Source organism: Eublepharis macularius, chromosome 1 (assembly GCF_028583425.1).
Source record: "Eublepharis macularius isolate TG4126 chromosome 1, MPM_Emac_v1.0, whole genome shotgun sequence".
In the NCBI taxonomy this organism is placed as follows: domain Eukaryota; kingdom Metazoa; phylum Chordata; class Lepidosauria; order Squamata; family Eublepharidae; genus Eublepharis; species Eublepharis macularius.
This window is the reverse complement of record NC_072790.1, coordinates 60217642-60233785: the sequence shown is the minus strand read 5'-3', so window position 1 is coordinate 60233785 and position 16144 is coordinate 60217642. Positions and strand designations below refer to the sequence as shown.

The following is a 16144-nucleotide window of genomic DNA, read 5'->3' as shown; positions in this document are numbered from 1 at the left end:
GCCAGTACTCATACCGGTGAGTACCGTCACAAAAAAACCCCTATGTACATCCCAATGAAGGCAAAGGATGTGTATTTGGATTCTCATACAACTGGATGTAATGAACAGCACTCACATTTATGTCACTCCTTATGAGGAAGACATTTGAAAAACTATGTCAGATAAAGATGAAAAGGAGTAAACTAGTCTTTGGATCTAGATGGCATACACAGAAGAAAGTACTCCAATGTCAGACTATTGACCTTCTAACAAAAATATGCTTCTTTTCCAGAAGGCTGGAAGGCAGCCAATATAATACCAATTTTTTAAAAAAGAATCCAAAGGAAACAGGAAATTACAGGCTCATTAGTTAAATTGGTGGAAAACATTATTAAAAGCAGACTTGTTAAGCATACAGAATAATAAAAAATCCCTTGCTGAGAACAAACCGGCATGGATTCTACTAAAGAAGCCGTGCCTCTCCAACTTAGTAGAATTATTTCAGCCTATAAATATATATGTAAACAGGGGTAATCCAATATGTATGTCCAAAAAGTTTTGGGCAAGATCTCTAAGTAATCTTAGCAGCCATAAAACAACAGGATGGATATTCTTATGACTCAGTAACTGGTTTTGAAGAAAAAAAAAACAAGCAGTAGATAGTAGAGTTAAGCAGACAATTCTCACCAGCAATGGGAATAAGCAATGGGATACCTTCAAGCATTTATATTGGGATTCAGAACAATGTAACATTCATAAATGATATGTGTTCAGAGGTGAACAGTGACACAACCAGGATTAAAGATCATATCCAATTATTCAAGATTGTGAAAGCCCAAACTAACTGTAAAGGTTTTGTCTAAACAGAATATGTGAATAACAGAATAGTAAGCCAGGTTAATTTTTTTTAAATGAGGTACTTGGGACAAAAAAAAAATCAAACCCCACCTTCATACATTTTCTCATGTAATCTAAATAGTCTGTGACTTTATAGTAAAATGATCAGTGAAAATAACAACTCACTACGAAATGGAATAAGAAGAACACTGGATGTACATTCCAATGTACATTCAAGTATGTATTCGTAAATACTCGGCTAGTTGCTGAAAGAGTTCTAGCATTCCACAGCTGGTAATTTTTTACCAAAAAGAAAGTAAATTAGTATCAAAAGGAAAGTGGTTTGGAGTAATTATCTTATTTACTTTCTCTCTAGAAACAGTGGGTTAGATCCAGCCTGCTTTCCCCCTGCATCTCACCCAGTTCCCCTCCTTTTTATAGGCCTGTCCTACATGCCTTTTGACCATGCATAACCCTGTTGGAATAAGCAATGTCTAGAATGCAAGAGAAGAAATTTGTACAGGGGCTACATATGGGAAAACTAGGCAGATGGGGATGTGGGTCACTATTGTCTTTCCTCTGATATATGTCATTTCCTTGTTAGTCTCCAGAATGCAATTCTCAGGCTTCCTTGCTTCTTCTCAGCTGTTTGTTCTCTCTTCTTTCTGGGCACCATATAATTAAGTTGCTTACCCATCTCTCTCTTTATATGCAGTAATACTAGTTCCTAAATAACACACTTCTTTTTCCTTAATTGGCTCTGCTTCTCTGACACTAAATAGCCACTCTGATAACAATTCCATCATCCCCATCATAACTTTTGTCATGGTCAAAATGGACCCTCCCCCCTTTTACGTCAGCATTAGAAGCTGAATCTGGTAGTCTGTTACAGTAGTTCTCACAGATATCTAATTTGCCTTGCTTTTCCTTGGCACATTATCACTGACACTGGAACTTTCATCTCTGAAACGACTCCACATTCACAAATGCCTTGCCTTTTCCCTCAACAAAAGGGGACTGAAAGATGCTTTAATAACCATAATGCACTCAAAAATAGGCACAGCAGAAGATAAATTTTAAAACCAGCACAATAAAATACCAACCAAGTCATTGCAATGACAATTACCAAAAGCACCTAGAAGCAAGTAAATGTATATTGCTTCATCTTGTATCCATAGTTAAAGACAGAGCGTTCTTTGAGTGCTTGCATGCCATAGTGGATGGACTCTTGGACTTGGATCTGGGAAGACCCACTTTCAAATCCCCACTTCTGCCATGGAAGCTTACTGGGTGACTTTGGGCCAGTCACATACTCTTAATTTGACCTATCTCACAAGATTGCTGTGAGGAAGGGAGAACAAAGTGGCTTTGAGACCCAACTGAGGAGAAAAGAAAGATATAAATAATGCATTTTTGGAAAGCTAATAACATGTGAAACTCCAAAAAGTACTTTAAGTATGCATTCTTTATGCTTTTACCCATCCAGAATGAAAAAAGGGCTGTGATGTATTCAAAGAATTCTTCTCTTTCTGGAAAAAATTGTGTGTAAAAAAGCCACCTGATTGAAATGTCAGAAATTAATAATTATGGTGCCAATTTGGAAATAAGATTTTTTTTGTATTGTGTCATAATACTCCCCTTCCCAGACTGAGTAAATAAAATTTTGCAGTAGGAAAATGCAATATCATCATGGAGGGAATTAACTAAATTAGATCAGATAATAAATTTAAATGATACATTATCTTAATTCCCTAACTCCACTATACATCATGGGAAACTACAGTGCTCTTTGCCTGTGAGTCAGTTTTTGGTGACTTTAGCCTGGGAATAAAGTATGAAAGGAAGTATCTGTCACATTATCATTCCCTGCAGATTACTGTTACTCTGTTTTTCTTCCTTCCTTGATGAAGAGGTGATAAAAGAGACATGAGAAAAAAACTGGAGCACTGAAGCATTTAAATAAGAAATCATCACTGAGCATTCAGAATTATTAGAGTCTCAAGACAGCAATTACAATAAAAGCCTGTTGAAGTTTTATACATGAGAGATATTTATGATACTAAAGCCTGTGTTATAAAATGTTTTTGCTTCACCTTGTGGTCAAGAAGACATGTAATTTCATTTCATCAAAGTGTTACTTTCAGTCTCGACACTATCCTGGGAAATGTGGCTAAGCTCACAATTTAATAGCAATAAGAAAATTATACTTAACTAGCAACAAAGCCCGTTGTGGGTAAAAAAAAATACAATGGGCTCTAGAAAGGGGAGGGTGGGCGGACAGACATTCGCTCCTCCTCTGTCACTGATTCCAGCTGGTGAAGGAGGAGAGGGGCATTGTCATCTGCTCCACACCTGATCTGCCTGACCTCAGCCATGTGAAGGGGTGGTGGGCTTTGCTACCTGCTCCATGCATGATACATGCCACTTAAAGGGGGGCATTGCTTCCTGTTCTGCGCCTGACTATGTCTGTGTGAAGGGGGGCAGGCATTGCTGCCTGCTTCAAGCCTGATCCTGACAGGTGAAGATGGGTGGTGGGCATTGCCATCTGCTCCTGATCCAAGAAGGGTGAAAGAAGTATGGGCATTGCCACCTGCTCTGCTCCTGATTCTGGCAGGTTGAGGTGGGGGGGGGAGGTATTGCTGCATGCTTGGCTCCTGACTGCAGCAGTGTGAAGAAAGGGGGGGCATTGCGTCCTACTCAGTGGCTTATTCTGGTAGGTTGAACCACCGAAAGGTTTGGCTGTCGTGTGAGATGGTCCCCCAAGTTAGCACAGTGTTTAAAAGAACTTTTGAACTCAGGAAACTTATTGAATCATTGCCAATCATCAGGGAGCTCACCCACAGTGTTAGACCCAGTAGATGTGTATGAAAATTTTATACAGAATCTGTATCCTTTTCTATTCCATCTTCCTTCCAAGGAGAGTGTTAAACCTTTTAATCTTTCTAAACCTTGGTTTAATCAAAGGTGTGTGGCAGCTAAGACCGCACTGCATAGGCCATACCATCAATACCAGACTGCTGAGGAGGAAGCAAAAAAAGACACCCTTTTTCAACTGTTGCGACAGAAAAAGGAATACAAACTCTTGATAAAGCAGAGGAAGAAAGAGTACACTAGGGAATGGTGGGGCGAACTCATAAATGCAGGCAAAGGTAAAAATCCATCTCTCTTCTGGAAGTTGGTGTCCAGTAGAATATCGGGAGTTAAGTCCCCCATAACTGCATGCATTCCCACGGACAGATGGGTCACCTACTATAGCTAAATGTATGATGACCATAATGTCTACCCCTCTCTGGGAGTATCATTAGATGATGCTCCAAAATGGTCTCCTGTAAAAACTGGAGAGATTGAATCCCTCATTAGCAGATTGAAGATCGCTAAAGCTCCAGGCATTGATGGCATTCCACCAGAACTTCTGAAAAAGAATAAAGTCTGGTGGGCCTCCTCTCTAGCTCCCCTTTTTACATATATTGATAATACAGGCCGTATCCCCAAGTCTTGGGGTATAGCCATAGTGGTTCCACTATATAAGAAGGGTATGGATCCCTCCAATTACAGACCAATCAACCTGTTAAATATGCAAGCTTTATGCAGGTCATCTGTTAGAAAAAATCCAGGATTGGTTAGAACAAGAAAAGATACTGGCTGATGAACAGGCAGGCTTTAGGTCAGGCAGGTCCATGCTTGACCACTGTCTGACTTTACAGCATCTTATTGAAAAATACTCGGCCAGGGGAACAATTTCATTATACGCTGCTTTTGTTGACCTTAAGGCAGCGTTTGATTCAATATCTAGACCTTGGCTTTGGAATAAGCTCCTATGTGCCAATATAGACAAAAGACTTCTGTTCTTATTGCGGGCCTTGCATGAACATACCTTCCTAAGAGTGAGATGTAGTAGACTTGGTCACCTCACTGACTCCATTAGAACCCTAAGAAGTGTTAGGCAGGGTTGCCTGCTAGCCCCAGTCTTATTTAGTTTCTACATCAATAATATGGTTGGCTGGCTCAGTACTCCAGATCTTCACCCCCCTAAACTCGCAAACCAGCATGCATCTGTGTTACTGTATGCTGATGATGCAGTGCTCTTATTTAGAACCCCAGTTGACTTAAGGAGAGCCCTTGGAAAAATGGCTGTTTTGCAAAACTGAGCTCCTGGATATCAATGATCAGAAGATCAAAATCATAGCATTCGGGAGTAGATCAAAACAAAGATATTGGGCTATCAATGGCCATCAGATTGAACAAGTAGATAGCTTTAAATACTTGGGAACAATTGTACAAGCAAATGGCTCAAGGGTTAAGCACAGCCAGTATGTCGCTGACAAGGGGAAAGATTGGCAAATGCCATATTAAAAAATTTTCGTACCCAGGGCAGCTATTTTGTTCCAGCAGCGTTAAAGCTGTATAAGACCAAATCTTTAGCGCTGATGCTATATGGAACATTTTTAGGTCCTCCCTCCTCTTGTTTCAATCTGCAAGAAAGAGCACAGTCCAAATTTTTGAGAGCTATGCTACAAGTTCCCAAGGGTGTATCAAACGCCTGGATTCGGCTGGAGTCTGGAAACCTGAGGTTTGAAGCTAGGGTGGGTATCCAGTCCATGCATATGTGGCTGAAAGCTTTTTTCTATCCTCAAGGTTTGCTCCCTCTGATTCTCCATGACGAATTTAAATCCAGCTGGCTTAAGGCGGTGTATAAGTATATTACAAAAATAGGTTTCTCTCCTCAGGTGCTCCTAACTCAGGGGGCTGAATGAGCCAAAGGGTTAATTAAACAAAGAATAGAAGACATAGAGCGCGAATCTGACATCTCTAGTGCATCTAAAATGGGGGTGCTGATAAATGATAAAGGTACTCTCAAGTCAGCCAAGTATCTGGCCTCTGTGGAACTAAATAATTTCAGAAGGGCATTTTCTTTGGCCAGGTGCTCTGCTTTTCCATCAGCGGTTGTTGAGGGTAGGTACAACCAAATCCCCTATGCAGAAAGGCTATGTCTATGCCCTTTGGGAGAGGTGGAGTCTGCAGAGCACATGTTTTTCAGTTGCCCATTCTATGGAGAGGTTTGTTTAAAAATTATTACTCCACTATTAGACAGGATTCCCAGTCTTATAACTACAAATAAAGAAAAGCTCTGCTGGCTGATAAAAACCACATGATCACATGGCAAGTAACCAGATTCTGTACATTAATTTTTAAACGGCGTGAAATGTATTTTAAAAGTTCTTAAATAACTGATGATTTTTCTTTTTATTGATAAGTGGTTTGGTAACATAATTTTTGTATATTGGTCTTGGTACTGTAATAAAAATGATGAGGACCGTAGGTTGAAGAGGGCATGCATTACCACCTTTTCTGCTCCTTATCTCAGCTGGGTGAAGGGAAGAAGGACAGTGCCACCTGCTTCGCTCCTAATACCAACTGGGTTAAGGTGGGAGGTGGGCATTGCCACCTGCAAGGCTCCTAATACCAGTGGGTTAAGGCGGGGGTGGGCATTGCCACCTGCTCCGCTCCTAATACCAGCTGGGTTAAGGCAGGGGGTGGGCATTGCCACCTGCTCCGCTCCTAATACCTGCTGGGTTAAGGCCGGGGGTGGGCATTGCCACCTGCTCCGGTACTAATGCCAGCTGGGTGAAGGCCAGGGGTGGGCATTGTCACCTGGTCTGCTCCTAATACGAACTGGGTTAAGGCGAGGGGTGGGCATTGCTACCTGCTCCATTCCTAATAGCAACTGGGTTAAGGTGGGTGTTGGCATTGCCACCTGCTCTGCTCCTAATGCCATCTGGGTTAAGGCGGGGGTGGGCATTGCCAACTGCTCCGCTCCTAATACCAACTGGGTGAAGGCGGGGGGTGGGCATTGTCACCTTCTCCATTCCTAATATCCGCTGGTTGAAGGCGGGAGGCGGGCATTGCCACCTGCTCCCTTCCTGCTCCCGGCCTGGGCTTCCCACCATGGCACTTTTTCTGGAGGGACATGGTACCTTGTCTAGGCTTCCCTTCATGGCAGCACCCACTGGTGGCGCATTAGGGTATAATATGAGTTGTCTGAAATACGCTTACTCAATTAAATAGTAAGATTACATTTCTATTAAACTGAAGATTTATTTTCAATTGTTTCTAGAAATATGTGAGTATTTTCAAAATAATTTTAGAAAGGGAGAAAAATAGACAAAGTTACTTTTTAAAACTCAGATTTCACGTTCTCTTTTATACTACAGTGTATTTTGCCACTATCCAAAAGGATGTCACAATTTTCTATGGATATAGTATAGGCTATAGATATTTTTTTAAGAGTTAGTTTCAGGCATCAGTCACATATAATTAAAGGCAAGTCTTTCCATTCTGCAGACTTGTTGAATGGGAGCATCCCATTCAGCCAAACTGAACAGATTGAAGCTAGAATGGGTTCCATAATCCATTTTTCATCTTTCTGTGTGTTCCGGTTTTGCAGCATTTTCAGAGTGTGCTGAAATCTACATCAATAAAACCTGATTAGGATTGCCATGTTCAAGTCCCCCAAATCTGGGAAGTCTAATTTGCATTTTATGCAAATAGTTTTATAATTATGCAAATCAACTACATTAATGGTTGTGTCATCCACCAGCTTCTTCGAATTGCCTCCTGTTCACGGCAACAAAATGTTGATGAAAGATCACAGAAAAGATCACCTGATTCTTTGCTTTGCCAGGATTGGCTCATACAGTATTCTGACTGAGACAACAGCAAAATTTGTCTGGGAGAAAGAAAAATGGACCAAGACCTTCTGCTCTGTGGTCTGACATTGTTGCTCCAGCAGTATGTGGCTCTGCATCTGTTCAATTAATGTAGATGATACATTCCCATATAGGAAATTCTTGTTTGGTTTTCTCTCAAGTCGCGAGTCCTTGACAGTTAGCATGAATAGGGTTGCAGCTTTAAAGTCGAATCCTAACTTGCTCTGAAGTAAATCCTCTATCCATTTAAATGAGACTAACTTCCAACCAGTGTGCATGGTACTGCAGCCTTAAACTTCTCTAACATGTCCCAACAGGGATAACAAGTATAAAAGTTTCTCTCCATAACAATTAAAAATTGACCGCAGAAACTCAGAAGTGCTGACACAGATTCCTTGCCTGGAGAACTTAAATATGCTGGGGGGTTTTCAAAAAAACACAAATCTACTTATAAAATACCAATAGAAAACATATTGATACCAAATTACAGTTATCAAAGAGAAAAATGTCAGTAATTCCATCTAATTATATATATACCAGAGCTATGCCATAACAGCCAATAATCTCAACTGATTATATTTTGCCCAAATGAACATAAGGTACAACATTATACAAGACTTTATCATTCCAGTACATAATGAACATAGACAATTTTTCCATGAATCTATCAGAAGTTTTATTGTTTTAGCTATTAGGCATTGTATTGTATTTCAGTTTTATCATTGAAACAACTTTTCATAATCTCAGATACAGTTCTTCTATTGTTGGCAGATTTGATTTTTTCCACTTTGCCACTATGCAAAGTTTATCCACTGTTAGTATGAAAATCCTTTCTGAATCTTGTCCTGCCATTTTCCATCTCAAGTAACATCCATTTCTTTAGAATTTGGGCCTCCTGGCCGGCAGCACTGCCGCATGGATGGGGGCCGCGTTTGCAGCCCTGGAAGAAGGAAAGGCAGCTGGGCTTTTCCCAGGCACCTGGGGGCTTTGCTGGGTGGGCGGAGCCAAAGGTATATAAGCTTTCACCGCCCCCCTCCCCAACACACAATTGTCTTTGTTGCTTGGTCTGAGCAGAGCGCACTTCAAGCTCTCTCAGCTGAGCTCCTCTGAGGCCAGTTTTACTGAAGGCCCTCAGGAATAGGCAGCAGCAGCTGCTGTGTTGGAAAAGCTGTGCTATTCTCCTGGTTGCTATCTTCAGTCTCCAGGATGAGAGCCAGGGCCCAGCGCCAGGCTCACTGGTTTGGCAGAGGCTTCTTATTTACATTTGGGGCCTGTTGTCTATCAGTTGGGAGGGCTGAAGCAGGGTGAGACCCAGCCCCTGCAGGCCTCTGGCCTACCTAGGCTTCTCCCCCCCACCCCCAGCCCATGTAGTTCTGCCATTTTCCATCTCAAGTAACATACATTTCTTTAAAATAAGACGTCAATAAATAACCTGTCATATGAATCTCCTCAGTAATCATAGGCCAAAACCTGTGGACAACTCTAAAAAAATATGAATGAGATTAGCTTTATTAGCCTCACACTTCCAATATAGTAATAATTCAGAATTCTAATTCTATATATATATTTATTGTCATGCCATGCAAAGCATATGCTAAAAATCAGTATATGGAGAATCACCAAGTAACACCAAGTAATAATATTCTTTCTTTAGAGTATTTAATTTACAAATAAAAGGAACAGACTTGGACTCTGCAGAAAGTTTAATTTATTCTTCAGGGTTTTTCTGAGTAAAGTGTTACTGAGTCTAAGACATGAAAAAAGTTTGAAATTAGGCTATGTAAAAAAAAGAAAGTTGCTTTTATTCAGATTTTAGAGATGCCAAACTCTTCAGTTTCTACAAGCAAATATGAGACTTTCAATCATTTGTAATAAAGGAAAATAATTCTCTGAGTTGAATTTACAAATCTAGAAATGCAAATTCACATTTCGAGCATGATTATAGATATCTGATGACAGTGAAGGCCTTGGCATCTTTTACTTATAAAGTGCTGATCCTGGGACTCAGCACCACAAAGTTACTAATTTTTATTTTAAAAATATTTCTTAGAGCCTATCACAGCACAAAAGTGGAAATATCCACACAGGGACCTCATTACATGTTCTTCATCTAATAGGAAATGCCACCCAATTTGCTTCCTTTTGACTTGTTGCTAGTACACCTTATAAAATATTTTCCAGGTTCGAAAATATTAAGTTATTTTGTTTCTCTGCTGCTCTCTACCATAGAGACAGAGCTGGAGAAGGGACTGATAAACAGGCCCCTTTTATATGTTTAAAGAGAGAGATTGATTTTTATTACACTGCTGTTGGAATTCTTTGGGAAATCACCATAAGGCATTAGATGCTTTTCCTTGGAAGCTGTGGGTGGGGTGAGAAGTGGGATCAACTAAAGTCATCATGAGTCCTCTTTCCACTGCAAAAAAAAAGGGGGGGTCTGCACATTTTGCCTTTTATTCCAGAATATATCCCTAGATTCCTGATGAAATCCAGACAACCAGATAATGTGGCAATCTTAAAGCTGGTCCCTCTCCAAAAATGCTTCTGCCCAAGCTAGTGCTTAGCATTATCTTCCAAAATTCCAGCTGGGACAGATTTAGGGAGCATTCTTACGGATATCTGATGACAGTGAAGACTTGGAAAACTTAAGGGAACAGTTATACTTTGCTTCTCTTTATTATTATTATTCGTAGCAAGCAGGGCTGCAATGGAAGTGTGTTTCACCCAGAAGGTACGATGCAGGACGATAGTTTTGTTTCCTAGAAGGGTTTGTTTCCTAGAAGGCAGCTGTACTGATGTTGTGTTGTACAGCATCTGACAAGAAAAGCAGTTACAATCACAGAACTGCTATGTTAAGGTCTACTAGCTGGAGTAAAGCTGTGACATTTGTCATGGGTGGCTTTTTATTGTTGTTGTTATTTAATTTGTAGCCCACCCTCCCTGCAAGTGGGCTATAAATTATATTCCTTGGATTTCATCCTTACGTCAGGCCTTAAACGTTTTAAAATATAGTACTGTAACCACCTCCTTTTCCTTTGAAAATGAATAAAACTAAATGAATAAAACTGCAAGTCCAGGTACACCAAGGCCAGATAATCTTCCAGAACCAATTTTCATAGAAAGTACTGTAGACAGTAACATTCCTGCAAGTGATATCCTAAAGGAATAAGAAAACTAATCTGAAGGTTTAGCACTGAAATCTTTATAGTTATGTATAATAGTTAGTCTTTTGCCAGATACTTGAACTGCAGTTTTTTTTAATTGCTATTTAAAATACAACAAGCTTTTTGTTAAAACATTTCTAGAAAGCTCTCTTTTAGAAATTTTAATATTCATAGAAGTGGGTTTAAATGTTGGCCACCCCAATAAACAACAATTGACAAATGGTCACAATAAGCCTCCTTGGACCAGGAGTTTAAAAGGAACACAAACCAAAAGATTTTAACCATTAAAAATCACTAAAACTAATTTATCTTATTTTATGCTTAACAAATGCTTTTATTATGTTTTACAGTTGTGTTTGGACAATTTGCCTATTTCCAGACAGCACTCAATGACGTGGTAGAATTATTTGATGGAGAACATCCACAGGCTAGGCTTCTGAGCTCACTTTCTGGATCTCATTCAGGTAAATATGCTACAGAAACCGACAGGATTAGTTTATAATCTTGAATCTGTTTGATTATAGGACTGAAAATAGTATATATTTTGATTTATCTTTTTTTTTTAATTATGCCTCTAGCTTTGCTTCTGTAGTTCCCTTCCCCATTCCTGTTTACTGCATCTTTTCCTCCTTTAGATTCTTCACGTAGATGATTCTAGACAATCAGAGATTAGAAAAGATTAGAAAAATAGGGATACAGCTGTGTACCAATGCCACTGAGGACAAATGATATTTGTTAAGACTAAAGGCAATGCTCTTTGAAACTTGAAGGAGTTGTTTAAGGAAATGTTAGCCATTCAGGACTGGAAGAGTTGGAGCCAGCAGAAAAGCTCTAGGAAGGAGTTGGTGGAACAGATCTTTCCTCATATTCTCCTTACCTAAACAGCTTGTTATTTGCTCTAGAAATCTTTTGAAGGTGCTGGAGAGCCTTATAAATGAAATTATAACATAATATGAAGTGCTGCTGTGACAAAAGAGTAAAGGTAAAGGTAGTACCCTGTGCAAGCACAGAGTCATTACTGACCCGTGGGGGACGTTGCATCACAATGTTTTCTCGGCAGACTTTTCATTACAGTGTGGTTTGTCATTGCCTTCCCCAGTCATCTACATTTTACCCCCAGGAAACTGGGTACTCATTTCACCGACCTCGGAAGGATGGAAAGATGAGTCAACCTTGAGTGAACTATCTGAACCGAACTCAGGTTGTGAGCAGAGCTTGGGCTGCAGTACTCCCGCTTACCACTCTGTGCCATGGGGTTCTTCTAGCAAAGGAGTAATCCAATAAAATCAGGTCCTCTTCTCTCTTCTATTGGCTGCTTCATCTGTGGTAGAGGGGGAAAGAGGCAACTTTTACCTGATTCCTTCTCACCACTCCAGTGGCCTGTACTATGGTACATTTTCTTCTTTGCTTCCATGAGTTTCTCTGCTGGATATCAGTCTATGCTGTGAATCCATCTGATTTGGTTATGTGATATTGCTAAGTCCAAATGAACAGGTGATTTTTTTTTAAAGCAGTGCCATCAAAGCATTAAAAAAGAACACATTTTTTAAATATTGTGGAAAATGTTGAAAATGGTATATAGTTTCAGCTCAGCCTTTGTAATTTTTATCTGTATTATATTGCAGGCATTACCTAATACCATTGTAAGCCAACAATACCTGATTTTGCATAAACACCATATTTCAGTTGTTCCTACTTAAGTGTGTATGTATCTGTACCTCACCATTTCCCTTTTTTATTCTAATCTATAGGGGAGACTTTGCCTTTAGCCACATCACATCAGATTCTCTTGCGGTTTAGCACCAAGAGTGGAGCATCTGCCAGGGGCTTCCATTTTGTCTACCAAGGTACTTTTCTTAGCCCTTACTTCCCTGTACTGTAGGGACTACATGGGGGCTCTTTGCCACTAAACATAATTACTGCAGGTAATTATGGAAAAGGCAATAGTCTTACAAAACTTTTGAGATATGGTTTGTGGTATTTTGCTGAACTCTTACGTATCCCCCCCCCACTAAGGTCAAATGTATTGTCTTTGTGTGTGTGTGTGTGTGTGTGTGTAAATATTAGGTCCAGCAGAGTACATGAAAGCATTTAGTTATGCAAAGTGCTATGCACTTTGGGGTCTCTTTCAAAAGGTTCTTGCCACACTTCTCATCTGTAGCCATCCACAGGCCCAGTGATTTATTATCTAGAAAGAAATTGCCCTGGTATGCAGAAGCTTCATGGGAGAGATTGGCATTAACCTATTTGAACATCTTTTAGTAGGCTCTTTTAGGGGGAAAGCTTAAGCAACAAGCCTTGAAAACACTTATTACTGGGCACCTTCCTGTACATATTGAGTCAGTTAATGAAAGAGTGGTTAATTAGTTTAAATACTAGATACAGGGAACTGATTTCATGTCACCTTTCCACAAATAAACCTAACAGGGGGGGGGGGAGAAATGGTTTCTTTCATAGATAACTTTAGCAAGAATGAACAGAATAATTTCATGTTAGCAAACTGTATCCTCAGCTAAATGAGAACTAGTAGTGTGCTGTATTTGTTAGAGTGTTGGACTAGGATCTGAGAGACCCAAGTTTGGCTCTCCATTCTGCCAAGGAAGCTTGGTAGATGGCCTTACGCTGTCACATTCTCATCCTAACCTACCTCACAGAGTTGTTGTGAGGACAGAATGAGAAAAGAATGCTGTAAGCCACTTTGGGTTCCCTTTGGGGAGAAAGGCAGAGTATTAATGATGTAAAATAAATAAAATAAACTTTGATCACATGGATAATCGACCTTTTATACTGGCAGAAACTTCTATTTCAGCATCCTGTAAGCCCGGTTAGACAAACACGTGTTTAGTTGATAGGTCAGACCTAGAACAGACCTAGATATGTAAGACCTAGAATATCAAATATAATTTAAATATGTTGGGAAAGAGATATAAATGCTCATTGCAGGTAGGGGTCAGTTTATCATTTCTGCCCACCCTCCATAGGGAAATTAGGATTGTCCATTCTAGGATTTGTACAATTGTGTGGTTTCTCTGGAGTTCTGAAATTTATCAGCTTCCAGGGCTGATGATGACTTTATTAGTTCTTTCTGGTGAATTACTGTTTAGAAAGAGGACTCAATTTGTATTTAAAATCATCACTTCTGTATTTAGTGAGCAACAAGTAGAAGAACCATTCTAAGCTAAAAGCAAAGTTCTTATTGTTCTTTGATTTTACTTGAAAATATGTATAATGCTCTTCTATATACAGATGGATTTTTTATTTATTCTTCCTTAGTTCCAATTTACTGCAATATCTAGTTGTCAATGAAATTTGGAAAACTAGTGGCTTTTAAACTCTTCATTGAATTACAGTTCCAGAGTGGGCGGGCAGGGATTTATTGGTCTGAGGTGCAGAAAAATATGTTCAGTGTATGTTTTATTGTTTGTTAGTTTGAGGAAGGGCTGTTAGGCAATCAGATTATTTTTTTATCCGCTGGAAGGGATTGATTTTGAGAAATAGGGAATGCTGTTCTCAGCATCAGAAAATGAATCAAGTAAGTTAAACCTCCTTTATTCATCTCAGGAGAACCTTGGAGCTATTCAAGTTTCCATTTTTGGAAGATGAATGCAGTTGGCTCTCTAGTTGTTAAAAGATTTAGCCGGGGCAATGTGGTTTGTGGCATTTAATTAGATTTAATAAATATGCTACCACGATTTGGGGATTTTCAATCTTCTTGTGAAATATAGGAAGAGATTTCCCAAGACTGCCTGCCTGCTAATGTTAAAATGCCTTTGAGAGTACCATCTACATTCTGAATGAACACTCTAATCTGGTCTGGAAAGTCAATCATTTTATTTATCACTTGCTATTCCAGATTGACCTTATTCCATGTTCACTTTTCCACTAGGCTGATTTCTATTTTGTTTCATAGCGCTAAAAGATGAAGAATAATTGCTATAGAAAATGCAATTTCTCTCTGATACCATCTGAGAAGTCTAGCTTGCCAACATTATAGTTTAGAATTAGACTGAGGATTAGGAAGGAAAAGGAGCACCATAGCTAGGGTGATTGTATATGCTGATCACAACTAGTACAAGATTAGATTTGTAGCTTTGAATTTTGATATAATGGGTATTTTCAATGCCATTTACTCAACTATATATTTCTTCTTGTCTCATATAAGTCACCTTCTTTTTCCCTCCTGATGATCACATTTCTCTATATTTCATACTTCACAGGAAGCATGATGATTAGCAGTAGCAGTGCCATGAATGAGCATCTATCTAGCTTTGATAGTTTATAATATTAAAGTATCCTCACATTTTCACTACAAAGCCATTTTAAAAAGAAATTGTTTGCTCTTATTTTTATCATTATAATGCTTTTGCTTATTAGCTATCATACTCTGAAACATCCAAATTGGATATGGTTTGCTCGTCTTATTAACCCATTTTGCCTTCCATGATTTCAGGGCCTCCTTACCAATAAACAGAAACATAAAACATAAACATTCAATTTATATACCGCCCTTCAGGACAACTTAGAGCGATTTACAAAGTATGTTATTATTATCCCCACAATAAAACACCCTGTGAGGTGGGTGGGGCTGAGAGAGCTCCAGAGAACTGTGACTAGCCCAAGGTCACCCAGCTGGCTTCAAGTGGAGGGGTGGGGAATCAAATTCAAATTTATTACAGTCAAATGACTAGCAAGAAAAAGATCACATAAACAGACCACAGTTCCTATCTACATAAAAAGGGGTGGGGAATCAAACCCTGCTCTCCAGATTAGAGTCCCGTGCTCTTAACCACTACACCAAACTGGCTCTCACACAGAACCAAACTAGACATCATAGCAGCCATGGATCCATCCCATGGCTGCTTTTGACATTTTAAAATGTATGTCCTGGTCTGGAACACAAACTTGACAGCACCAGGAGCTCCTTCCCCCTCTCCAGGGCTTTTTTTCAGTAGGAACGTGGTGGAACGGAGTTCCGGAACCTCTTGAAAATGGTCACATGGCTGGTGGCCCCACCCCCTGATCTCCAGACAGAGGGGAGGTGGAGGGAAATCTAAACTCCCCTCTGTCTGTAGATCAGGGGGCAAGGCCACCAGCCATGTGACCATTTTCTCTGAGGGCAACTCACTGAGTTCCACCACTTTTTAAAAAAGAACTACATGTTTAATCTGACTCTTAGTATCTATTCTCTGAAATCTTTGAGTGTGAAGCTATGTGAAGTCAGTATGTTATGAATTGTGTTGCTGGGGTGCGGGGGAAGTTCTTTCATGAGCATTTTTTTTATTTAAAGACTTTATATGCCACCTTTCCAACCAAATAGGCAGGGAACATCAGGCATTAGACATTTGAAACATTAAAACAGAATTTTTAATGTATATGCACATCTTTAACAATACAATAAAACATTTACATAAAAACACAACCTGGGAAGAAGGTCAATAAGAGTCACTAGTAGTGGCA

General features: G+C 39.6%; 1 protein-coding gene across 1 annotated transcript in view; it reads left to right on the top strand.

Moving 5' to 3' along the window:
* Window positions 1-16144, top strand: part of CSMD1 (CUB and Sushi multiple domains 1) — a 1321894-nt gene that overhangs the window by 1107236 nt on the left and 198514 nt on the right. Inside the window, exons 33-34 of the mRNA XM_054971211.1 lie at window positions 11038-11151; window positions 12439-12534. Of these exons, the coding sequence (XP_054827186.1) occupies window positions 11038-11151; window positions 12439-12534 (210 nt within the window). The remainder of the gene's footprint in view (window positions 1-11037; window positions 11152-12438; window positions 12535-16144) is intronic.